Genomic DNA, 24,862 nt, shown 5'->3' with positions numbered 1-24,862 from the left:
CCATCCCCCCATCTTATCTCCTTCCCTTCCCCACAGCACCTGTATATATGTATATATGTTTGTACATATTTATTACTCTATTTATTTATTTTACTTGTACATAGCTGTTCTATTTATTTTATTTTGTTAGTATGTTTGGTTTTGTTCTCTGTCCCCCCCTTTTAGACTGTGAGCCCACTGTTGGGTAGGGACCGTCACTGTATGTTGCCAATTTGTACTTCCCAAGCACTTAGTACAGTGCTCTGCACATAGTAAGCGCTCAATTAAATACGATTGATGATGATGATATTATGAGGCTGGAGAGGCGGTGGGTGTTTACTGTCCAAGTTGGAGCCCTGCTTTCCCCAAACAGCATTAGATCCCTGGTGTCTCCAGCTTTCCGCCCCCGGCAACGCTCGCAGGTGATGTGGGAACAGATTCCATCAATGGGACATGGCAGCCCTTGTCCTGGGATGCCCATTCCGGCGCATTTTTGTTTTCCTGGAACCGCGTTTCGGCTTCCTTTCTCTCCTGGTCGTGCTTCAGCTCAGCTTGTGATTTCCAGGAACAACTTTGCATCCTAGTCCCAGCAACCAGGTGCCCCCCACCCCATTCCCTCCTCCTTGGCCCCTTCATTCTCCCCCTTCCCAGCAAACGATCCCAAATCTTTGGACCGGAAAGAAATCAAGCTAAGTGCCAGAAAGGTCAAGTCGTTGAAAATACAACCTGGGTTGCGTTTCTTTAGGCTACTGGCTCTTCCTATCATTTGATGCGTTAAAAAGACTGAAAATCTGGCAAAGAAAACAGTTGCAAAGTAGTGTTTCATTTAAAAAAACACAAGTTAGAAAAGATAGCATTGACAGTGCTCACTGTGAACTCTATCTCAGATCCACTGACATAAACTTGGGGAATTCTTCTCACTGACTTTTCCTGGTTTAACTCATCTGTATAATGGGGATGAAGACTGTGAGCCCCCTGTGAGACAACCTGATCGCCTTGTAACCTCCCCAGCAGTTGGAACAGTGCTTTGCACATAGTAAACGCTTAATAAATGCCATTATTATTATCATTATTATTATTACCACCATGCAAATGCACATAGTAAGTGCTTAATAAAAGCCATCCAAAAAAAAAATGCGCACGCGTTGTTGTTGCTGTGTAAAATAGCTGTAGAAAGGAAAGCTGAGTTTCTTCCACGTAGAAATGGTCAGTTTCTTTTCGGTTTAAAATATGGCTTCAAATAATGAAAAACCCTTGACACCTGAATTTATCATAATGTGATATTTGCAAAGAATTCAGAAGTCATGAGTTATGGGGAAAATTCAGTATTGTCTCTTGGTGGTCCTCTTTCAAGTCTGGTTTTTTTTTTTTTAAGAAAAATTTTATTTTCTAAGTATGGTGGACTGCATTACGTGTTTGGAAAGTTGAAAAGACCCAGTTTTCCAGGACTGGGACTAAATATACATTCCTTTGAGACCTTTTCCTCCCATTGAAATTAAACAGAGCCCTTCAGACTTTGACTCCAGTAACTCCTACACAAAATTTTGCTGACTTGTCAGCTCTACTCTTCATTATTAAGTGTCTGCACTATTTTTAAGTCATCAGCATTATGTGAAATTTGATGTTCTCTGTCTAGTATAACTTTTTAACAAATGTGTGAGAGTGAGAAAGAGTCTCTGATTTAAAAACTCAATTCCCTTTGGAGATTAGGCTAGCCGAAAATATTAAACCCGAGACTTGTCTCTTTAAGCATTTCTGCCTGCCTCAGTTACCTCATCTCTAAAATGGGACTCTGAGCCTGGTGCATAGTAAACACTTAACAAGTACCGTGAAAAAATCTTAGCTATTAATAGGTTTGAGGCTTTGCAGGTGCTTTGCAAACCTCAGCACACACAGTCTTCCTTGTTGGACTTCAGGAGAAGCATATTACCGCTAGAAGAGAGGCTAATTTTGTAGTTTTATGCTCTAGTAACTGCCTACTGTTAAAAGGACTTCTTGATACTTAGACACTGCAACGTGGAAGATTTGTCTGCATCGTTCACTATTTCCCAAAGGAAAAGGATGTTTTTCTCACCGTTCTTTTTAAAGCCTTGGGCTTTAGAAAGTAATTTGTGTCTATAACTACAGTACAGAAAAATAACAGATGGGGATTGTTGAAAAGGGATCCTAACGATATTTTTTACCTGTGACGAACCAGCTCAGCTGGTAAGTTGGGCTAATAGCCGATCAGCAGGGGATTTAACACTTTGTCCAGCAAATGGTATGTGCTTAGTTCTTGAAGATGTTATTCAAAGAAATATTACCTGACCTGAGTCTCTTGTGCTTTCTGGCCACCCTCAGGCCCCTTATCTTGGCTATTTGTGAAATGGGAAACTACCATTCACTAGCCTACCTTGGGGTTGCCTGAAAAATAATGCTTTTGAAGCTGTTTGTAAATACAAAGCTCTGTGGAATAGTTCCACAGCTCTGAATTATAACGGTCAGTCTCCCCCTCTAGACTGTAAGCTTTTTGTGGACAGGGAATGTGTCTACCAGCCCTGCCGTGTTATACTTTTCAAAGGGCTCAAAACAGTGCTCTGCACACAGTAAGTGCTAAATAAATATAATTGAATGATTGATTTATAACTTCTTTCAACGGTATGTCTGGAGATCCTACTGTAAAGAACACACTCTCTGCCCCCAAGGAGCTTACAGTCTAATGATAGAGACTGATAGACACAAGTTATTTGCTTATAATTAGGAGGGAGAGGGAAAATGTGGACACAACTAGCGAGAACATGGGAAAATGGATGTATCAGTGAAGTTTGTCAATTGATATGTGCTACGGATGGATAATTAAAATGATTGAGATGCTTGCCAGGTACTTACTAGGTTCCAAGCACTGTGCTAAGTACTAGGGTAAGAAGAAGATAATCAGATTGGACACAGTCCCTGTCTCACTTGGGGCTCTGAATCCAAGAATATTATTTGATATTGAGAGGACACGATCGGGGTGGTGGAAATTTGTCAGGGAATACTTCCTAGCGGCTGTGAATTTTTGGCAGAGCTTTGGAGATTGGGAAGTGTGTGACCTGTTTGTTCTAAAGGAGAAGACCGTAAGCTCGTTCTGGGCAAGGAACCTCTCTACCAACACCTTTGTACTCTCCCAAGCGCTTAATGCAGTGCCCTGCGCATAGTAAGCGGTCAGTAATACCATTTATGATCAGTTTGGTTTCCTTGGAAGGAATGAAGAGGTCGAACTGGGTGGTAGGAGGGCAGGGAGCAAGACTGTGTGAAGTAAAGACTGGTGGAGAGCCTTGAAGCTTTTGGATACAGAGGGAAATGATTGCCCATAAACTGAAGAGGTGAAGGTCGTCAGCAAGGAGACCCGTGAGGAAGTGGGGTAACTTAGTTGGGAGACAGCAAAAGCGTGAGCCGGCTTTTCGCTCTCTGTTATAAACTGGGTTTCAGCAACCGCTGACGTGCACGGGATACCTTCTCCCCTGCTACCTACTGTTAACCTCCATCAGTTGTCCTGTAGTTACTCGCGTAATCGCCCCGCTTTGGGGGGGCATAGTATTGGTCACAGAATGAGTGGAACAATTATATGTGGCAATATTAAGATTAGCGGTAAGAGAAGCAGGAAAAAAAAAGAGAAGAGAAAGAGGAAAGGAAGGGAAAAGGAAGAGGAAGGCAAGAGGGCACTTGAGATTACTGCGTTTTACTCTTGTTGCGCTCTCCCAAGTGCTGCCTGCAGTAGACACTCAGTGAATTAATCCCTGCTCCCTTCTCCCCATTCCCTGGATCGAGTTTGCCTCTGCTGCATTATTATATCCTGGCCCTTCTCCTTTTTCTCCCCTGGTGAGCAGTCGCTGCTTACAGTGGTTCAAAACAATATTTTCTTTCCCCCAAAATGGAAGTGGAGGCAATTATGTGAATAAACAGTCACATAGATTTTCTGCTCTTCTCCCTCCTGCAGTAGAGTAACGGGTGGGTGGGAATTGCCGATCCTGGTACGATCTTCCCACAAACTCACCTTGCAATTTTAATTGGATATGGAAATTTCCTTTATTAATAATAATAATGGTATTTGTTAGGTGCTTACTATGTGCCCAGCACTGTTCTAAGAGCTGGGGGGGATACAAGGTAATCCGGTTGTCCGACGTGGGGCTCACAGTCTTAATCCCCATTTTCCAGATGGCAGCTGAGGCACAGAGAAGTTAAATGACTTGCCCAAAGTCACACAGCTGACAAGTGGCGGAGCCGGGATTAGAACCCACGACCTCCGACTCCCAAGCCCATGCTCTTTCCACTGAGCCACGCTTTTCATCCTAAATAACTTGTCTTCCATTTTTGATATTGTTATATATTTTTAAAAAAAAGCCCCAGCACATTTGCAATTAGCGGGTGGGAGATGGAAAAATACGCAAAACTTGCTTTTTGTTGTAATCCTCATTCTTATTTTTCATCTCCTCCCTTAGAATTCTTTCGTGGCTAGTCTGTGACGGCGTGACCAGGAGCTACGAGAGGTTTCTCGTGAACTACAATGGATTCTACAGGACAGGACCAAAAGCACTGGCATCGTAACGCAGTTTGATCATAAAGGGGTCCCGGACCTTTCGGACAGTCATGACAACTTCCCACATGAACGGACACGTGGCAGAGGATTCTGACAGCGAAGTCAAAAATGCCGATCTCGCCTCCCCGGAGGAACCTCCGAAACACCGCGAAATGGCCGTTGACTGCCCTGGAGATCTGGGTTCCAGGATGATGCCAATTCGGCGAAGCGCTCAACTCGAACGCATTCGGCAGCAGCAGGAGGACATGAGGCGCAGGCGAGAGGAAGAGGGAAAGAAGCAAGAGCTCGACCTTAATTCTTCCATGAGGCTTAAGAAATTAGCCCAGATCCCCCCCAAGATAGGAATAGATAACCCCATATTTGATACGGAGGAAGGAGTCATCTTGGAGAGCCCTCACTGTGCTGTGAAAGTATTAGGTAAGTAAACCTGGTCCTTGGAGAAAAGAGTTGTAAAATTATAATTTATATTTGTTAGCTATCTAAGTGGGTAACAGGACTGGGGAGAGTAGATCTGTGGTGTGGTTCTGACTAAATCAAAGCCAAGAGGGATCAATCAATCAATCGTATTTATTGAGCGCTTACTGCGTGCAGAGTCCCTGGGGGAAAAAATGTATCTAATTGGAGTTATCCTGTGGCCCACGGGAAGAGCCAGAGGTTTAGGTGTTTGATTCTCTTCAATATCCTTACTAACTTTATATGGAGAATGGATTTTATCCTTCCTTTTTGTCCTTGGTCATTCAGTTTCCGGTCCAAACCTTTCACTTCAATCTCTGATGAACAGATCGTATCTTTCTCAAAAAGCTTCTAAAGTGGAAATGAAATTGTAGCCTTCGAAGGCCTGTGGCCCGAAGCGTCGCTTCCGGGTATGTAACGTTTGGGATAAAAATGAGATTCTGACAGAGAAACACTTTGTTCTGCCGGAAAGCCTACTGTCACTACACACTTTGGCTAGAACATTGTTGGGGAACGTTCGCCCAACAATCTTGGCCTGTCTGGAAACAGGTGCCGCGATGTCGGAAGAAACGGCTCGTATCAGGTTCCCTTGTACGAGCTTTCCTCACTGCAGGGCTTTGCTGGAATTGTTAGAAGATCAGGGTGTACTCAGGTTATGAGTAGTTTCCTGCTCATTCCTCTGCCAGTAGTTTCTAGGCTTTGAGCAGGAATTTTTCATCCCTGCTCACGTCAAAGGAAGCAGCCCTGCCAGTTTTTAAGGAACTCTTTGATCAAAGAAGGTAAATATTAGGCTGCTGCGTGTAAGATTTCATTCAGCGTTCAAAACTTAAGGCGCTCAGGTGGGTTGACCTTTAGACATGGGTTTGTGGAGCCTGGAGTTGCCCTCTTCGGCTGAGAAATAATGGCCAGTGGGTCTGCTTCTCTCAATACCATCTATTTGCTGCGGTCCTAAAATCGGTAGAATTAAATTTCTACCAAATGCCCTCAAGTTACACTTATGGTGATGGTATTTGTGAAGCGTATACTATGTTGCAAACACCGTTCTAAACGCTGGCAGGAGATACAAGGTGCTCAGGTTGTCCCACGTGGGGCTCCCAGTCTTCCTCCCCGTTTTACAGCCGAGGGAACTGAGGCCCAGAGAAGTGAAGTGACTTGCCCAAGGTCACACAGCTGACAAGTGGCAGAGCTGAGATTAGAACCCACGACCTGTGACTCCCAAGCCCGGGCTCTTCCCGCTAAGCCACGCTGCTTCTCCGGTACCCTGCCATTTTCCCTTCTTCATCATCATCAATCGTATTTATTGAGCGCTTACTATGTGCAGAGCACTGTACTAAGCGCTTGGGAAGTACAAATTGGCAACATATAGAGACAGTCCCTACCCAACAGTGGGCTCACAGTCTAAAATTCTTGTAATGTATTTCACTGTGGCCAGGGACCGTGCCTATCAACTGCTGCATATACTCTCCCAAGTGTTTAGTACAGTGCTCTGTACACAGTAAAACCTCAAAAAATAGCGATCAGTCAGTTCAGTAGAGTAGGTAGACACGCTCTCTGCCCACAAGGAGCTTACAGACTAGAGAGGGAAACAAACAGTAAATTACAGGTGGATATGTACGGAAGTGGTCTGAGGCTGGGGTGAAAATCGAAGTGCTTATGGGGTGCAGGCATAAGCGCAAAAGCGATGCCAGAGGGTCAGGAAAGGCCTCTTGTGAGGGTTAGTAAGGATTTGAAGGTGGGAAGAAGTCAATCAGTTGTATTTATTGGGCGCTTACTGTATGCGCAGCACTATACTAAGAGCTTGGGAGATTGTATTGTAACACCATATAAAAAGTTAATAGACATGTCCCTCTAGGACTGGGGGAACAGACGTTACTATGAATAAATAAATTACAGATGTGTACATCCCGCCATCGACCCCCGGCCCACGTCCTCCCCTGGGCCTGGAATGCCCTCCCTCTGCCCATCCGCCAAGCTAGCGGTCTTCCTCCCTTCAAGGCCCTACTGAGAGCTCACCTCCTCCAGGAGGCCTTCCCAGACTGAGCCCCTTCCTTCCTCTCCCCCTCATCCCCCTCTCCATCCCCCCATCTTACCTCCTTCCCTTCCCCACAGCACCTGTATATATGTATATATGTTTGTACATATTTATTACTCTATTTATTTTACTTGTACATATCTATTCTATTTATTTTATTTTGTTAATATGTTTGGTTTTGTTCTCTGTCTCCCCCTTTTAGACTGTGAGCCCACTGTTGGGTAGGGACTGTCTCTATATGTTGCCAATTTGTACTTCCCAAGTGCTTAGTACAGTGCTCTGCACATAGTAAGTGCTCAATAAATGCGATTGATGATGATAATGATGATGATAAGTGCTGAGGGAAGGGCGAATGAAGGGAGCGAATCAGGGTGACACAGAAGGGAGTGGGGAAAGTAAGAAATGAGGGCTTAGGGAAGTCCTCTTGGAGGAGGTGTGCCTTCGGTAAGGCTTTGAAGGTGGGGAGAGCAGTTGTCTGTGGGATATGAAGAGGGAGGGCATTCCAGGCCAGAGGCAGGAGGTTGCTGGCGAGATAGACGAGATTGAGGAACAGTATTTAGGTTGGCATCGGAGGGGTGAAGTGTGCGGGCTGGGCTTTATTAGGAGAGGTAGGAGGGGGCAAGATGATCGACTCCTTAAATGCCAACGGTGAGGGGTTTGTTTTATTTAGAGGTGGATGGGCAACCGCTGGAGATTCTTGAGGGGAGGGGAAACACGTCCCGAACGTTTTTGTAGAAAAAGGATCCCGGCAGCAGAGTCAAGTATGGACTGGAGTGGGGAGAGACGGCAGGCGGAGAGGTCAGCAAGGAGGCTGATACTGTAATCAAAGTATAGGATAGGAGAAGTGTTTGGGTGAACGTGATACCTCACCGTACCTCGTTCTCGCCTGTCCCGCCATCGACCCCCGGCCCACGTCATCCCCCGGGCCTCCCTCTGCCCATCCGCCAAGCTAGCTCTCTTCCTCCCTTCAAGGCCCTATTGAGAGCTCACCTCCTCCAGGAGGCCTTCCCAGACTGAGCCCCTTCCTTCCTCTCCCCCTCGTCCCCCTCTCCATCCCCCCTTCTTACCTCCTTCCCTTCCCCACAGCACCTGTATATATGTATATATGTTTGTACATATTTATTACTCTATTTTATTTGTACATATCTATTCTATTTATTTTATTTTGTTAGTATGTTTGGTTTTGTTCTCTGTCTCCCCCTTTTAGACTGTGAGCCCACTGTTGGGTAGGGACTGTCTCTCTATGTTGCCAATTTGTACTTCCCAAGCGCTTAGTACAGTGCTCGGCACACAGTAAGCGCTCAATAAATACGATTGATGATGATGATAGCGGTTTGGAAGAAGAGGAAAGGGTGGATTTTAGCCACGGTGTGAAAGTTGAACCGACACATATCAGTGATGGATGGAGTGGGTGGAATGAATGAAAAAGTTGTCGAGTAGAATGTCAAGGTTACGGGCTTGTGAGACAGAAAGGATGGTGGTTGTGTCTACAGGGAAACAGCATGGCGTAGTGGATAGAGCACGGGCCTAGGAGACAGAAGGTCTAGTCCCGGCTCCGCCATATGTCTGCTGTTTGACCATGGGCAAGTTACTTCTCAGTGCCTCAGTTTCCTCATCTGTACCATTGATAAGTTTTAATCTTTTATCTCTGATCCTTTTTGCCTTCTAAGTTTAAAAGCTCAATAAATACCAGTGATTCACTGATCAGTCAATCAATCAATTGTATTGAGCGCTTACTGTGTGCAGAGCACTGTACTAAGCGTTTGGGAAGTACAAGCTGGCAAGTTTTAATCTATCTCTGATCCTTTTTGCCTTGTAGCTTATGATGCTGCTGTGTTTATTAAGAATTGAAACGGTTCATTTGTTCAACTGATGCATTGCTTTTTTCTAATGAAAGCCATGAAATTTGTTTAATTATATGTTAATCTAATTTTGAATATTAAATTTTTCGGCAGTTTTATTTAATTAGTTTTTTCTAAAGTACAAGCCTTTTTTTTATTTTCTTGGCTCATTTCCCATAATTGCACTTTGATGTCTACGCCGTACTGAATTAAGGCGTATGCTTCGAGTAGTCATTTTGGCTGTAATGTGTGCGACTTTTAAAATTTGGATATATCACAGTTGGGGAGCATTCTTCACACGATGTGATGGTAGGCCCAGATCTCTGAGGCTGGGACATCCTACTGAAATAATCTGAATGAAAAGCAAAACACACAGCCCTCCACTAAAGAGGGCATTCAAAAGAAATAAAAGAGGTGTGAAATCTTGCCAGAAATCGAATGGGCCCTGTGCCTTAGTTCTGTGAAAAGCTGTGAGGCACTTTTGTGAGAGTATTTTCCAAGGGCGATTGCCCACAGAAGTATTTTATTCTGAAGGATTTATTCGGAAAGGAATGTGAGGAAATTCCAGTTTAGACCATAAAACCCGGAGGTAACCAGACAAGCAGAAATCCAGCCCCTAACTGCTTTGTGTGACCTTTCCCTTCAGGAATGATTAGGCGATAAAGAAGCTTTTTAGCATGCGATCCAGAGCAAAAGCCAGAAAATGCAACTTTCTGGTCGAAGAGAACTCTCGACTGCTCCTTTTCTCCCACACAGCTCCCCTTCCTGCTGTAAAATATTGCCTAATGGGGAATGAAATTTCCCTTTCTTTCTTGGCAGTTTTCTTGCCCACCTCCAGCAGAATAGCTGATGGAAGGTTTTAAAATCACACCGTTCTCACCCCCACCCCGGGGATTGACTTGATTGACTTTCTTGTGGGCGGGGAGCACAACTATAATAATAATAATAATTGGCATTTGTTAAGCGCTTACTATGTGCAAAGAGCACTGTTCTAAGCGCCGGGGAGGATACAGGGTGATCAGGTTGTCCCACGTGGGGCTCACGGTCTTAATCCCCATTTTCCAGGTGAGGTAACGGAGGCCCAGAGAAGTTAAGTGACTTGCCCGAGATCACACAGCAGACATGTGGTGGAGTCGGGATTCGAACCCATGACCGCCGACTCCAAAGCCCGGGCTGTTTCCACTGAGCCATGCTGCTTCTCTACCAACTACCAACTCTGTTGTACTTTCCTACTCAGTACAGTGCCCCGCACACAGTAAGTGCTCAGTACATACCATTCATTCACTCAGTCATTTATTGAGTGGTTACTGTGTGCAGAGCACTGCACTAAGCGCTTGGAAAGTACAATTTGATATCATCATCAATCGTATTTATTGAGCGCTTACTATGTGCAGAGCACTGTACAGATAACAGAGAAGCAGTGTGGCTCAGTGGAAAGAGCATGGGCTTTGGAGTCAGAGGTCATGGATTCAAATCCCGGCTCCGCCAGTTGTCAGCTGTGTGACTTTGGGCAAGTCACTTAACTTCTCTTTGCCTCAGTCACCTCATCTGTAAAATGGGGATTGACTGTGAGCCCTCCGAGGGACAACCTGATCACTCTGTAGCCTCTCCAGTGCTTAGAACAGTGCTTTGCGCATAGTAAGCGCTTAATAAATGCCATCATTATTATTATTATTATTATTAGATAGAGACAATCCCTACCCAACAAGGGGCTCACAGTCTAGAATTGATTTAATTCTGGGTGAAACTCAATCCTCTACTGCACTAAGAAGCAGTTGGGGGCGGGGGCGGGACTCATGTTGCCAACTTGTACTTCCCAAGCGCTTAGTACAGTGCTCTGCACACAGTAAGCGCTCAATAAATACGATTGATGATGATGATGATGATGTGATGTTGTTATGTTGTATTCTCCCAAGCGCTTGGTACAGGGCTATGCACTTAGTAAGTGCTCAAAAAATACAATTGACTAACTTTGTCTCAGTCATACTGTATTGTACTGTTCAGCACATTAGTAGTGGGTTTGCCACTTGACCCCGTTGGATTCAGCAAAATAACAATCAGTGGCAAAGAATATAAAATGCATTGCTAGTGCCAAGCATGATAATAATAATAATAATAATCAAGGAAAATGGAAAAATCCACTTGATTCCCAACTTTTCAGTAACTTGGGGCGTTCTTTGAGAACACAACTGGAGCAGAAATGATCGTACTATTGGACTTCTTAAAAATGATTCTAAATAGGGACAGTGAAGACGGTTTATAACTAGGTAATCAGTCAATGAATTGATCATTTAATGAGTGCTTCCTGTATGCAGAATGCTGTGCTGAGCACTGGGGCGAGTGCAGTGTAACAGAGTTGGTAGACACATTCTGGGCCCACAGGGAACTTACGGTCTAGAGGGTAGTTGTTGCCGTGCATGGTTTTGGAGTCTCCAAATGTTCTCCACAGGGCCTGGTTGTTCATTCAAGCGCTTAGTACAGTGCTCTGCACACAGTAAGCGCTCAATAAATACGATTGATTGATTGATTCACCCCTTACTACCATCACCCGTAGGAGAAGACTCCATTATCAGTCAGTTTCGGCTCCTCTTTATTGCCCGTGCTAATTAGTTTGAATGTGTTTTATTAAAACCAAAATTTGAAATCCCCACCCCGGGGATTTGTGTTCGGCCTCTTGCAAAGAGATTGTTTCTGTACTTCATCATCATCATCAATCGTATTTATTGAGCGCTTACTATGTGCAGAGCACTGTACTGAGCGCTTGGGAAGTACAAATTGGCAACATATAGAGACAGTCCCTACCCAACAGTGGGCTCACAGTCTAAAAGGGGGAGACAGAGAACAAAACCAAACATACTAACAAAATAAAATAAATAGAATAGATATGTAAGATGTAATATGTAATAGATATGTATATGGGGCGAGGAGTCGAGGTGATGGAAAAGTCTTAAGGAAATTAACTTGGGATAGCTGCGGAGTGTGGAGGAGGTTAATAGGTTGGATTTTTTAAATTCCCCAGCCGGGAACCCTTCCATCCCTGGTGTCCACGGGAACGGGCCCAAGTTGTGTGAGTTTTTGTAAGGCCCGGTCAACCACATTCTTTCGGGATAAATGCAGTTTAAGCTTCCATTTAAAAAATGAGCCGGGCCATCAGCTGTCCTTTCTTTTCTTTTCCTTTTATTAATGGGCTAGCATCTCGAGCCTCCCCAGGAATCCTCCCCCTGCAATTTTGTTGTCTTCCACGGGCTTTTGGATTAAAACCCACAGCGCGTACTTGGGAGCGCTCCAAGGTGTCCGCGGTGCCATTTCCCAGGCCGGGCGGCCCGGCAGCAGCCGCCGTATTCCTACACGGGGAGGGATGGGAGAAATATTCCGTTCTTTGTGAGAAGGAGCCGTCAGTTTTCCAATGGCAGCCCCGTCCCCCCCACGTTCCCTGTGAGTAGATATTACACTTCTTAAAGGATTGAAAATGTGAATTGTAATGCTCAGGTGATTTCGTTGGGTGAAGCGGGCTATGCTGACTTGTACTTCCCAAGCGCTTAGTACAGTGCTCTGCACACAGTAAGCGCTCAATAAATACGATTGATTGATTGATTCAGAAGAATATCTGTAGTTTGAAAGCCGTCCAGCTGGGTTAGATGTTGTGCTAAAGAAAATCCCTTTCTGTAGAAGAGATCTTGAGCCCGGCTTTTTCTTATTATGCATGCGGTCGGGGCTTTACCCTAGGAATAGGAAATACAGTTTACGAGCCTAGTAAAAGTGGATTTCAAGCAAGCCCGGTTTTCATTTTCATGTGCATTAGTTGTCTCTCTGAAGTCCTTTAGTCAGTGGGGCTTCTACTGAAACCGCTTTCTTTAGACCTGTTAAATAACCTTGATCCTTGCTATATCGGTCAGTGCAAAGCCTCAGTTTGACGCAAACAGGGACCCGTGGGGAAATGACCAAACGGGAAGATAATGCGGGTGACCTGAGTGAAGCCGAAGGGTAATCCAGAAATCTTCTGAAGTGATGTGAAGGGTGAAATCCTCAATTACAGCCCGAGAAGTGGCTTCCCACTTTTGCCTGGTGAGAAACCCTAAAAGGAGTCAAGTTAATTGTTCAAAAAGAGAAAACCGAAGTGAGAGAAAACACTGGAGAGGAGGAAGACAGTAGAGGCTAGTAGAGAAAGAAAGGATGTTTTTACTCATGGACTTAAGAATTCATTACTTTTGCCCTCTTACCTGGATGACGGACTGAATGTGAAAAGTGGGGGATTTAGATTGGTGCTTGTTCATTCATTCAATTGTATTTATTGAGCGCTTACTGTGTGCAGAGCACTGTACTAAGCGCTTGGGAAGTACATGTTGGCAACATATGGAGACGGTCCCTCCCCAACAGTGGGCTCACAGTCTAGAAGGGGGAGACAGACAACAAAACAAAACATATTGACAAAGTGAAATAAGTAGAATAAATATGTGCTTGTTATTTTGTTGATGGGTTTTAAAGAAGTTTCCCGAAGTGTTTCCCCTTCCCAGCCCTCGGAGTCTCGGAAGCCTCTCTGAATTATGTGGTAAAAACAAGTAGTACTAAAAAATAAGTAGAAATACATGAGCAGAATGCCACAGCAGCAAAAGGGTGTCCCGTGGAAGGAAGGAAGCAGCGTGGCTCAGTGGAAAGAGCCCGGGCTTCAGAGTCAGAAGTCATGGGTTCAAATCCCGGCTCCGCCAATTGTCAGCTGTGTGACTTTGGGCAAGTCACTTCACTTCTCTGGGGCCTCAGTTACCTCATCTGTAAAATGGGGATGAAGACTGTGAGCCCCACCTTGTATCCTCCCCAGCGCTTAGAACAGTGCTTTGCACATAGAAAGCACTTAATAAAATAATAATGATAATGGCATTTATAAAGTGCTTACTATGTGCAAAGCACTGTTCTAAGCGCTGGGGGATACAAGGTAATCAGGTTGTCCCATGCAGGGCTCCCAGTCAATCCCCATTTTACAGATAAGGGAACTGAGGCACAGAGAAGTAAAGCGACCTGTCCAAAGTCACACAGCTGACAGTTGGCGGTGCCAGGATTTGAACCCATGACCACTGACTCCAAAGCCCGGGCTCTTTCCCATGAGCCTCGCTGCTTCTCCAACAAATGCTTAACAAATAGCGTGGCTGGGGAAGCAGCGTGGCTCAATGGAATGAACCCGGGCTTTGGAGTCAGAGTTCGTGGGTTCGAATCCCGGCTCCGCCAATTGTCAGCTGTGTGACTTTGGGCAAGTCGCTTCACTTCCCTGTGCCTCAGCTACCTCATCTGTAAAATGGGGATTAAGATTGTGAGCCCCTCGTGGGGCAACCTGATCACCGTGTAACCTCCCCAGCGCTTAAAACAGTGCTTTGCACGTAGTAAGCGCTTAATAAATGCCATTATTATTATTATTATTATTAAATGCCGTTATCATTATTATTATTATTATTAAGGAAGGAGGGAGAGAAAAGGGGGAGGGAATGGCTTAGGAGACAGTCCACTATCCCGGGGTGGCCGGCGGAGAGGGCTGGAGAAAGGCCCTGGAGTATCTTGAAGAATTGCTTTTCTGCGGGACAAATTCAGGGGAGCAAGAAGAGTTTAATAAACCTGGATCGGGGGCGGCAGGTATTGGCCGGTGGTGTGGCGGAGTTGGAAGCGGGGTGGTGGGGAAGGATGGGGGGCTGGCCCTTGTGGAGCCGAAGACTTCCAGAGCTCCCTGCCCCATTCTTGCGGCTCATCCCAGGACATTTCAAGTGGCAGCCGATCCCGTTGGGCTAGCTCACCCAGAGGGCCAGACCGCTCCCTTGGGTGTAGCTGAGGTGGGAGGTGGCCGTGGGTAAGCCCCTTCACCGTGGGAAAGGTCTACACTGCCCCCCACATCATCATCATCATCATCATCAATTGTATTTATTGAGCGCTTACTATGTGCAGAGCACTGTACTAAGCGCTTGGGAAGTACAAATTGGCAACATATAGAGACGGTCCCTACCCAACAGTGGGCTCAGAGTCTCAAAGGGGGAGACAGAGAACAAAACCAAACATACTAACAAAATAAAATAGAATAGATATGTACAAATAAAATAAATAAATAAATAGAGTAAAAAATATGTACAAACATATATATATATATACAGGTGCTGTGGGGAAGGGAAGGAGGTAAGATGGGGGGGATGGAGAGGGGGACGAGGGGGAGAGGAAGGAAGGGGCTCAGTCCGGGAAGGCCTCCTGGAGGAGGTGAGCTCTCAGCAGGGCCTTGAAGGGAGGAAGAGAGCTAGCTTGGCGGATGGGCAGAGGGATTGGGGGCATTCCAGGCCCGGGGGAGGACGTGGGCCGGGGGTCGATGACGGGACAGGCGAGAGCGAGGTATGGTGAGGACATCGGGGGGGGGGGGGGGTCCCTCTCCCCTACCCCCCATCCGTCAATTAATAGGGCCGCCACCACCTCGGAAATGATTTTCGTACTGTTCCAGATACCTCTTTTTTTTTTTTTTTTTTACCGGAACTGAGTTCCAGCCCATCCTGGTTTATTTCCACTCCTGGGTGAAATGTATCTTGCCCCAGTCAGCTGAGAAGCTAGTGAGTCATCATCATCAATCGCATTTATGGAGCGCTTACTATGTGCGGAGCACTGTACTAAGCGCTTGGGAAGTACAAATTGGCAACATATAGAGACAGTCCCTACCCAACAGTGGGCTCACGGTCTGAAAGACTAGTGAATATTTTGTGGAGTTTTCTTTTTCTTGATTGACTTGAAGTGAGCGGGCCCCGGGGCAGGGGAGGGAAGATTTACGACTCTCTTCATTTATTTCTTTTATTTGGGCGTATTTATTCCATTCATTTTATTTTGTTAATATGTTTTGTTCCGTTTCCCGTCTCCCGCTTCTAGACTGTGAGCCCGCTGTTGGGTAGGGACCGTCTCTCTATGTTGCCAACTTGTACTTCCCAAGCGCTTAGTCCAGTGCTCTGCACACAGTAAGCGCTCAATAAATACGATTGAATGAATGAATGAATGAATTCAACTTCATTGCTCAGGGACCGTCTCTCTATGTTGCCAACTTGTACTTCCCAAGCGCTTAGTCCAGTGCTCTGCACACAGAAAGCGCTCAATAAATACGATTGAATGAATGAATGAATTCAACTTCATTGCACAGATGATTCTTCTGAAACATCGTACTGCACAATTCATTCATTCACTCAATTGTATTTATTGAGCGCTTACTGTGTGCAGAGCACTGTAATAATAATAATGATAGCATTTATTAAGTGCTTACTATGTGCAAAGCACTGTTCTAAGCGCTGGGGAGGTTACAAGGTGATCAAGTTGTCCCACTGGGGGCTCACAGTCTTAATCCCCATTTTACAGATGAGGGAACTGAGGCGCAGAGAAGTGAAGTGACTTGCCCAAAGTCACACAGCTGACAGTTGGCGGAGCTGGGATTAAGCGCTTGGGGAGTGCAAGTTGGCAACTGTCTCCCCACTCCTCAAAAACCTCCAATAGTTGCCCACCCCTGTCTGCATCAAGCCGTAGGGCACTCAATCAGTGGTACTGATTATTATTATTATTATTATGGCATTTATTAAGCACTTACTCTGTAATAATGATGGCATTTATTAAGCGCTTACTATGTGCAAAGCACTGTTCTAAGCACTGGGGAGGTCACAAGGTGATCAGGTTGTCCCACGCGGAGCTCACAGTCTTCATCCCCACCCAAAAAATAAGAAGTGAGTTATTCCTCCACATTATGCACTGTAGATGGATTTATAACCCATAGCAGATTTTACTATTTTTCCAAACCTGTTTTTTGTTGGCTGTGGACTTCAACTAAAACTCCCTATTAGTTAAGATCTATCAGATGTGATTTTACATCTCTCTCTCTCTCTCTCTCTCTGTATATATATATATACATACATACATATACATAGTGTATATAATTTTGTATATATATATACACACACAAAATTAAAAGTAGCAAATGTACGGCTATCTGGCATTTCTTTTAAATTTTTTTAAAAAACAACTTTATGTGCTTAGTTTCCTGTTAAGTTTTTTTCAGTGCCTTTTCATTCAACAGCCTGACCGTTACTTGAGAGAGAGCAAGAATTTATGTGAATAATTTTTATTCTGACAGGACGTCAGCTATATTTAAGGATCTATATTGTTATTTTTTCTTTTAATTTGTCTCCGTTCTCGCTGCTTTCTGTTGGCTCCGACCTAACCCCGGCCAGGCCGCCCCCCAGACTGCAACTTCTCAGCAGTTCCCCCGTCAATCAATCCATAAATCAGTATTATTTGTTGAGTGCCATCTCTGGGAAGAGAATTGTACTAAGTGTGTGGGAGAGTATAAAAGAGGTCAAAGGCGAGCTCACTGCCATCAAGGAGCTTATAGTCTGGTGGGGGAGACAGAAAAATTACAGATGGGGAAGTAATAGAGTTTATAAGATATGGAGATAAATTCTAAATGGGATTATGGTAATTTTTTTTTTAGTTTGGGAGGGGCTGAAGTGGTAACTGGAGGATATAAAGTGTGGAGATTAGAGATTATCCAGTGAAGGTCTCCTGGAGATATGATTTTAGGCTTTGAAGATGGGGAGAGTTGTGCTGTCTGCAGCGTGGCTCAGTGGAAAGAGCACGGGCTTGGGAGTCAGAGGTCGTGGGTTCGAATCCCAGCTCCGCCACTTGTCAGCTGTGTGACTTGGGGCAAGTCACTTAACTTCTCCATGCCTCAGTTCCCTCATCTGTAAAATGGGGATGTGAGCTCCGCGTGGGACAACCTGATCACCTTGTAACCTCCCCAGTGCTTAGAACAGTGCTTTGCACATAGTAAGCGCTTAATAAATGCCATCATTATTAAATAGTAAGTGCTTAATAAATGCCACAATAATAATAATAATAATCAGTACCGTTGATTGAGTGCCCCATGGCTTGATGCAGACGGGGTGGGCAACTATAGGAGGTTTTTGAGGAGTGGGGAGACAGTTGTGCAGTATGATGTTTCAGAAGAATCATCCGTGCAATGAAGTTGAGAAGCAGGGTGGCCTAGTGGATAGAGCACTGGCCTAAGAGACAGAAGACCGGGATTCTAATCCCGGCTCACCTTGGGCAAATCACTTTACTTCTCCGTGCCTCAGTTGCCTTATCTGTAAAATGGTGATTAAGATTGTGAGGCCCACGTGGGAGAGGGATTGTCTCCAACCTGATTAGCCAGTATCCACCCCAGCACTTAAAACAATGGCTCACGCTTAGCAGGTACTTAGCAAATACCGTAAAACAGTGTTGGAGAAGGGAGATCAGCAGGGAGGCTGAGGTAGTAATGGAGGCGAGAAAGGACACCTGCCTGGACCAGTGTGGTTGCCGTTTGGAGAAGACACAGATTCTTGAAAATGTTGGAGAGGAATAACCAGTGGAATTTGGTGACAGGCTGATTGTGGAAGTCGAAAGGAGGACTCAAGGATAATGCCAAAGTTGAGGGCTCGAGAGATGGGGCGGATGGTGGTGGTGTCTCCTGTGATGGGAAAGTGATGAGTTTAATTTTAAATTCATTCATTCATTCTTTCAATGGTATTTATTGAGCGCTTACTGTGTGCAGAGCATTGTGCTAAGCGCTTGGGAAGTACAAGTTAACGACATATAGAGACGGTCCCTACCCAACAAAGGTCTCACAGTCTAGAGGGATGAGGGGAGGAGAATGGGGGTGTGAAAAAGGGGCGGGAGGAAGGGGGTAAAGAAGGTCTGGGAGAGGAGAAAGGGGTGTGTGAAAGAATAATGGGGTGTAAAAAAAAACTGAGCAGAAGAGGGTGTGAAAAGGAGCTGGGGGAGAGGGGAATGGGGGTGTGAAAAGGGGCTGGGGATTGGGGGTGTGAAAAGGGGCTGGGGAAAGAGGGGACTGGGGGTGTGAAAAGGGGCTAGGGAAAGGGGAATGGGGGTGTGAAAAGGGGCCTGGGGGGTGAAAAGGGGCTGGGGGAGAGGGGATGGGGGGGTGAAAAGGGGCTGGGGAAAGAGGGGAATAGGGGTGTGAAAAGGGGCTGGGGAAAGAGGGGAATAGGGGTGTGGAAAGGAGCTGGGGGAGAGGGTAATGGGGGTGTGAGAAGGGGTTGAGGATTGGGGGTGTGAAAAGGGGCTGGGGAAAGAGGGGACTGGGGGTGTGAAATGGGGCTGGGGAAAGAGGGGAATAGGGGTGTGAAAAGGGGCTGGGGGGGTGAAAAGGGGATGGGGGAGAGGGGATGGGGGGGGTGAAAAGGGCCTGGGGATAGAGGGGAATAGGGGTGTGAAAAGGGGCTGGGGAAAGAGGGGAATAGGGGTGTGGAAAGGAGCTGGGGGAGAGGGGAATGGGGGTGTGAGAAGGGGTTGAGGATTGGGGGTGTGAAAAGGGGCTGGGGAAAGAGGGGACTGGGGGTGTGAAATGGGGCTGGGGAAAGAGGGGAATAGGGGTGTGAAAAGGGGCTGGGGGGAGTTGAAAAGGGGTTGGGGAAACAGGGGAATAGGGGTGTGAAAAGGGGCTGGGGAAAGAGGGGAATAGGGATGTGGAAAGGAGCTGGGGAGAGGGGAATGGGGGTGTGAAAAGGGGCTGAGGATTGGGGGTGTGAAGAGGGGCTGGGGGAGAGAAGAGTGGGGGGTGAAAAGGGTCTGGGGAGGAAGAAGTTGGTGGTGGTATGGGGGGGGGGGGGTGTCTGGGTGTCTGTGTTTTCTTCTCCCCGGGCACATCTATGTTTTCTGTAGGTAACAGATTTAAAATTTCTAGAAAGGCAAGTGACAACCTTTCAGTAAGTGAAAAAAATTGGGTGAAAAGGGGCAGTTCACAATGGAAAGGTTATTGCACAAAGAATTAGAAATGAAATGATTGTTTGTTTTTGAGCCATGAAACATTCTGTCAGATAGCAGTATTGTTCCAAGTGGCATTGGAAAATAATTGGCTAGTAGAACAGTTTTACAAATATGGTTCAATATGAGCAACTTTGACAGCGTGGGAAATTAGCCAACTGTAGTAAAGTTAGATTGTAGCCCACTGTTGGGTAGGGACCGTCTCTATATGTTGCCAACTTGTACTTCCCAAGCGCTTAGTACAGTGCTGTGCACACAGTAAGCGCTCAATAAATACGATTGATTGTAGTATGAAAATCATGTCTACAGAATTCAGTAATATCATTTGACTCAAGTGTGGGCTTCACAAGGGCTCTGTGCAGTACATCAACACTTTCTTTAAATCCCGTTTAGCAAATGATGTGATTTTGATCCTATTTCCTGAAAGAGTTAACTCTCCCTGACAAAATAACAACTTTAGCCTTTCTACCCTAGTATCAGTTGTGCAGATGTGAGCTGATCTTAGTAACGGAATTTATCTAGTGCCTGACAGTGTTTTTTCCCTCCCTCTCCAGAAGTGGAAGACTTATTTTCTTCGCTTAAACATATCCAGCACACTTTGGTAGACTCACAGAGCCAGGAGGACATCTCTCTACTTTTACAACTTGTCCAAAATACCGACTTCCTGAATGCATTCAAGATACACAATGCCGTCACCGTGCACATGAACAAAGCCAGTCCACCGTTTCCTCTTCTCGCCAACGCCAAAGAGCTTGCACAAGAGGTACGTATTCCCCAACTCTCACCTCCAGGCATCAGCATAGTTTTACAGCTGCAAAGTTATCACTGGAAATTCTCTTTTGACACTCAATAATCCTTGTCGGTTTGGATGAATTCCTCGTGATCAGATTTAAAATCTCTTTTGAGGCCCAAACGGCTTGCTACTGTAACCGATCGAGCCACAATTCTTCAACTTCACCCTGAAAATCAGTGTGACGTTAGTTCACGGAGTAGAATCTCAGTTAAGTGGTGACACCCAACTGATATTAATGGGCAGGAGTTGAAGTACAGCACGATGGCACTAATTTTGAATGCTCTAGTGTATGAGTTCAGTAAGAGAGATTTGTCTATTAATGACGTGTAATGGGTCAGTTTTCAGCCAGCAATCTTTTCACTTCCTAAGAGGTCTGTTTGCGTAAGAATTTTAAGCTGAAGGAAATCGTGCCATTCTCTGTGAGGCAAAATTAATTTTGTATGTAAGTTAAACTGCTTTCAATCATTTATTTAGGATGCTCTCAATTTGACATAGCTTATGTACCTTTTGGAAGAAAGCCTTCCTTAATAGTGGTCGACCATCTCTAAACCAAACGTCAAAATTGGGCAGGGCTTGTGTGATTCAGCTCCTGTTTTCACATCCAACAATAGGGATCTTTTCATTGTAAACTCTCTCAGCAAGATGGAATTTTCCTGTGCCGTCTTGTGGACCTGAGCCTTCGGTTGTTATGTTGAATAAACTGTGACAAGCGTGTTAGAGCGGAGATTCTAGTTTTGATGTATGTGAGCACGGTTCTTGGCTTCGTGTGCTCGAGAAGAACTACCAACACCTCAATTCCCGGTGTCTGAGAAAACTTGATATTTTGTGGTACTTTTCTGGAGGCCTTTCTTTTCAATATTTTTTTCTGCCTTTAAAGCATCCTTAGGTTGTGAAATCAGTTAAAGATGAAAGGAATGGTTTGGGAAAGTGGAAACTTTTCCCAACAACAGAAATCCTGCCCTGTCTTAATTTTGCCAGCCACCACTGACCTCCTTGGATAGCAAATAAATGATTTTTGCTAGCAAAGTAGCGTTGCTCAATGGAAAGAGCACGGGCTTGGGAGTCAGAGGTCATGGATTCAAATCCCGGCTCCACCAGCTGTCAGCTGTGTGACTTTGGGCAAGTCACTTAACGTCTCTGTGCCTCATTTGGAAAATGGGGATTAAGACTGCGAGTCCCATGTGGGACAACCTGAATACCTTGTATCCTCCCCAGCGCTTAGAACAGTACTTTGCACATAGTAAATGCTTAACAAATGCCATCATTATTATTATTATTATTATTATTAAAGATCAACTCAAACCAGTAGACTGGAAAAATTTGTATTTATCCAGTGATTAGTCATTGCAGAGCATCAACTTGCAATTGAAATAGCATAGTGGAAGTGTCCCATTACATTTGGATCAAAGAAAATAAATTGTTCTTCATTCCTGTCTAGAGGTGCATTTAAGCATTTAATAATGTTAACTTTTTATATTTTCAGCCTTTCCCCCTTTTCAGATTTATCCAATTCTCCCCCTCTAAATGTATCCCATTCTTGGTCCGTTATTGTCTGTAAAATTGCTGCTTAGTTGAAACTGTGATCAACCGAGGCTGGGTCTTTTCTAGGAAAATAATATTCCTGGCATTGTCAGTCTCTTTAGAATTAAACCAACAATCTGGATTGGTGGAGGTTTTTTATTATTGTTTCTCCAATGTGCCTTACAAATGTATGTTTAATGAATAACTTCTTTGTCTTTATAAGGGCAAATAAATAGTTTCAGAAGTCCGGAAATTATCAATCTGATATCAGCCAGTGATATTGAGTGCTTGCCATTTGCAGAGCACTAAACTGAGCATTTGGGGGGAAGTTCAGTAAATAGACATGATCCCTAAAACCCTGCTTGCTTACTAAGGCAGACCCATGACACTGAAGAAAGTGTCCTTATTCATGATCCAGAACTTCCCCACATTGTTGGTGATTGTTCCTCATAAAGCTGTCCTTTTTTGTTTTCTTTGAGATCTTGTCATGATGATTTAATGTCATTTCATTTGACTTCAGGGGCTGGAAATACTAATTTGCCCTAATTTGTGATCCTGCATATTCTAGAAGTAGCACCACATTTCACAGGATAGGTAATTAAATTGATAAATAAAGGAAAGTTTAGTGGCTGCACCAGTTTTTAACATTTTCACCAAAATACCACTTGAATGACAGCATTGGTTTATAGGTTGAAAAGTGGGAAAAAATAGCATTTTAACTGTATCTTTTTTCAAAAAAAGGAAGCTTAATTAAAAGGCTGCCAAACAGGCAAGATTAAGTCAAACCTCTTGTAATTTAAAAATAGAAGTTAATTGTGAAATAATAATAATAATGATGGTATTTGTTAAGCGCTTACTTTGTGCAAAGAACTGTTCTAAGCGCTGGGGGGGATGCAGGGTTATCGGGTTGTCCCATGTGGGGCTCACAATCTTAACCCCCATTTTACAGATGAGGTAACTGAGGCACAGAGAAGTTAAGTGACTCGCCACCCAGCCGACAATTGGCGGAGCCGGGATTTGAACCCGTGGCCTCTGACTCCAAAGCCCGTACTCTTTCCTCTGAGCCACTCTGACTGATGTAAAATTCAGTTAAACAGGACAAAGTCGCAGTTCAAATTAGGATAACGTGTCTGCTTGTTGATGTCGTAAGAGCATTTGATGTTGGGAACCAGGGCAGATCATAAATTTGAGCCCAGAAGAACAACAGTACAAACAGTTCAAGCCGTCAAGATGAGTGTAAAACTTCAAATCATAAACTGTGAGACCTCAAGAAGGTCTGAGCCAACCCCTTGCCTCTAACATCAGCTTTTATCGAATGACCGTTGGGTGCGGAGCCCTGTACTTGGGAATCTATAACAGAACAAGCGCTTAGTACAGTGCTCTGCACACAGTAAGCGCTCAATAAATACGATCGAATGAAAAGTAAAAGACACCATCCCTGCCTTCAGCGAGTTTTCCGTCTAAATGTGGGAAGACGGACTCAAACGGCCACATTTCCACTAGAGCACATGATGAAAAGTACCTGTGCTGGATGGAGAAATAAGCAGGGGTGCATATGAGTGCTAAAGTGATATGCCGGGATGACCAACAAAGTGGGAGATTAGTACAGTGTCTGGCGCGTAATGAACACTTAACAAATACCATTAAAAAATGAGCCAGGGAATGCATCTTCTCTTGCGGTTTAGTTTAAAAGTTGAACAGAGGTGTGTTTTAGCAATTCTGGGATTTATGTGAATTTATGAAAATGATGTAGCAGGTAAGGGTGAAGGATCAATCAATCAATCGTGTTTATTGAGCGCTTACTGTGTGCAGAGCACTGTACTAAGCGCTTGGGAAGTACAAGTTGGGGAAAGATGGGGGTTAGGGGGGTCAGTTAATAATTGTGGTATTTGTCAAGTAATTACTAGGCACCAATCACTGCACTATGCATTGGGATGAGTACAGGGTAATCAGTTGGACATCATCCCTGTCCCACAGGGGGCTTGCAAATCGACGGGAGGGAAAACAAGTATTTAATCCCATTTTACAGATTACCTAATTGAGGCCCAGAGAAGTTGTGACTTGCACTTCTTCCACAGCGGCTCAGTGCTCGAGCTGAGATGACAGCCCAGGTTTCCTGACTCCCGAGCCCATGTTCTTTCCCCTAGGCCCCACGCCATCACAGTAACCATAATAATAATTGTGGTATTTGTTCGGTCCTTACTCTGGGCCAAGTACTGTACTAAGCACCCGGGTAGATACCGGATGACTAGGTGTCACATGGGTTCACAGTCTTAAGTGGGAGGGAGAACAGGCATTGAATCCCCATTTTGCAGATGAGGGAACCGAGGCACAGAGAAGTTAGGTGGCTTGCCCAAGGACACACAGCAGGTACGTGGCAGAACTGGGATTAGAACCAGGTCCTCCGACTCCAAGGCCCATGCTCTAACTTTCCCAGCTCCGCCAACTGTCAGCGGGGTGACTTTGGGCAAGTCACTTCACTTCCCTGTGCCTCACTTACCTCATCTGGAAAATGGGGATTAAAACTGTGAGCCCCGCGTGGAACAACCTGATCACCTTGTAACCTCCCCAGCAAGCCCACTGTTGGGTAGGGACCGTCTCTATATGTTGCCAACTTGTACTTCCCAAGCGCTTAGTACAGTGCTCTGCACTCAGTGAGCGCTCAATAAATACGATTGATTGATTGATTAGAACAGTGCTTTGCACATAATAAGCGCTTAACAAATACCATTATTATTATTATTATTATTATTATTATTATTATTATTCTGTAACGCCGCCACTCTCCTTTGTCCAGCCACCTTGCTTCTCTGCCACCGACTCCCATGCCAACTATTTCTAACTTTTAGCTCCTTCCTTAGATGCCCCTCCCC

The 24,862-nt window shown here is 44.9% G+C and overlaps 1 protein-coding gene across 1 annotated transcript in view; it reads left to right on the top strand.

Annotated features, from left to right (window-relative positions):
- MPP5 (membrane palmitoylated protein 5) overlaps window positions 1-24,862 on the top strand; it is a 149,073-nt gene that overhangs the window by 45,563 nt on the left and 78,648 nt on the right. The window contains exons 3-4 of the mRNA XM_038765434.1: window positions 4,440-4,954; window positions 20,230-20,438. Of these exons, the coding sequence (XP_038621362.1) occupies window positions 4,588-4,954; window positions 20,230-20,438 (576 nt within the window). The 5' untranslated portion in view covers window positions 4,440-4,587. The remainder of the gene's footprint in view (window positions 1-4,439; window positions 4,955-20,229; window positions 20,439-24,862) is intronic.

Source organism: Tachyglossus aculeatus, chromosome 23, assembly GCF_015852505.1.
Source record: "Tachyglossus aculeatus isolate mTacAcu1 chromosome 23, mTacAcu1.pri, whole genome shotgun sequence".
Classification (NCBI taxonomy): domain Eukaryota; kingdom Metazoa; phylum Chordata; class Mammalia; order Monotremata; family Tachyglossidae; genus Tachyglossus; species Tachyglossus aculeatus.
The sequence above is the reverse complement of the archived record's forward strand: the minus strand, read 5'-3'. Positions and strand labels throughout refer to the sequence as shown.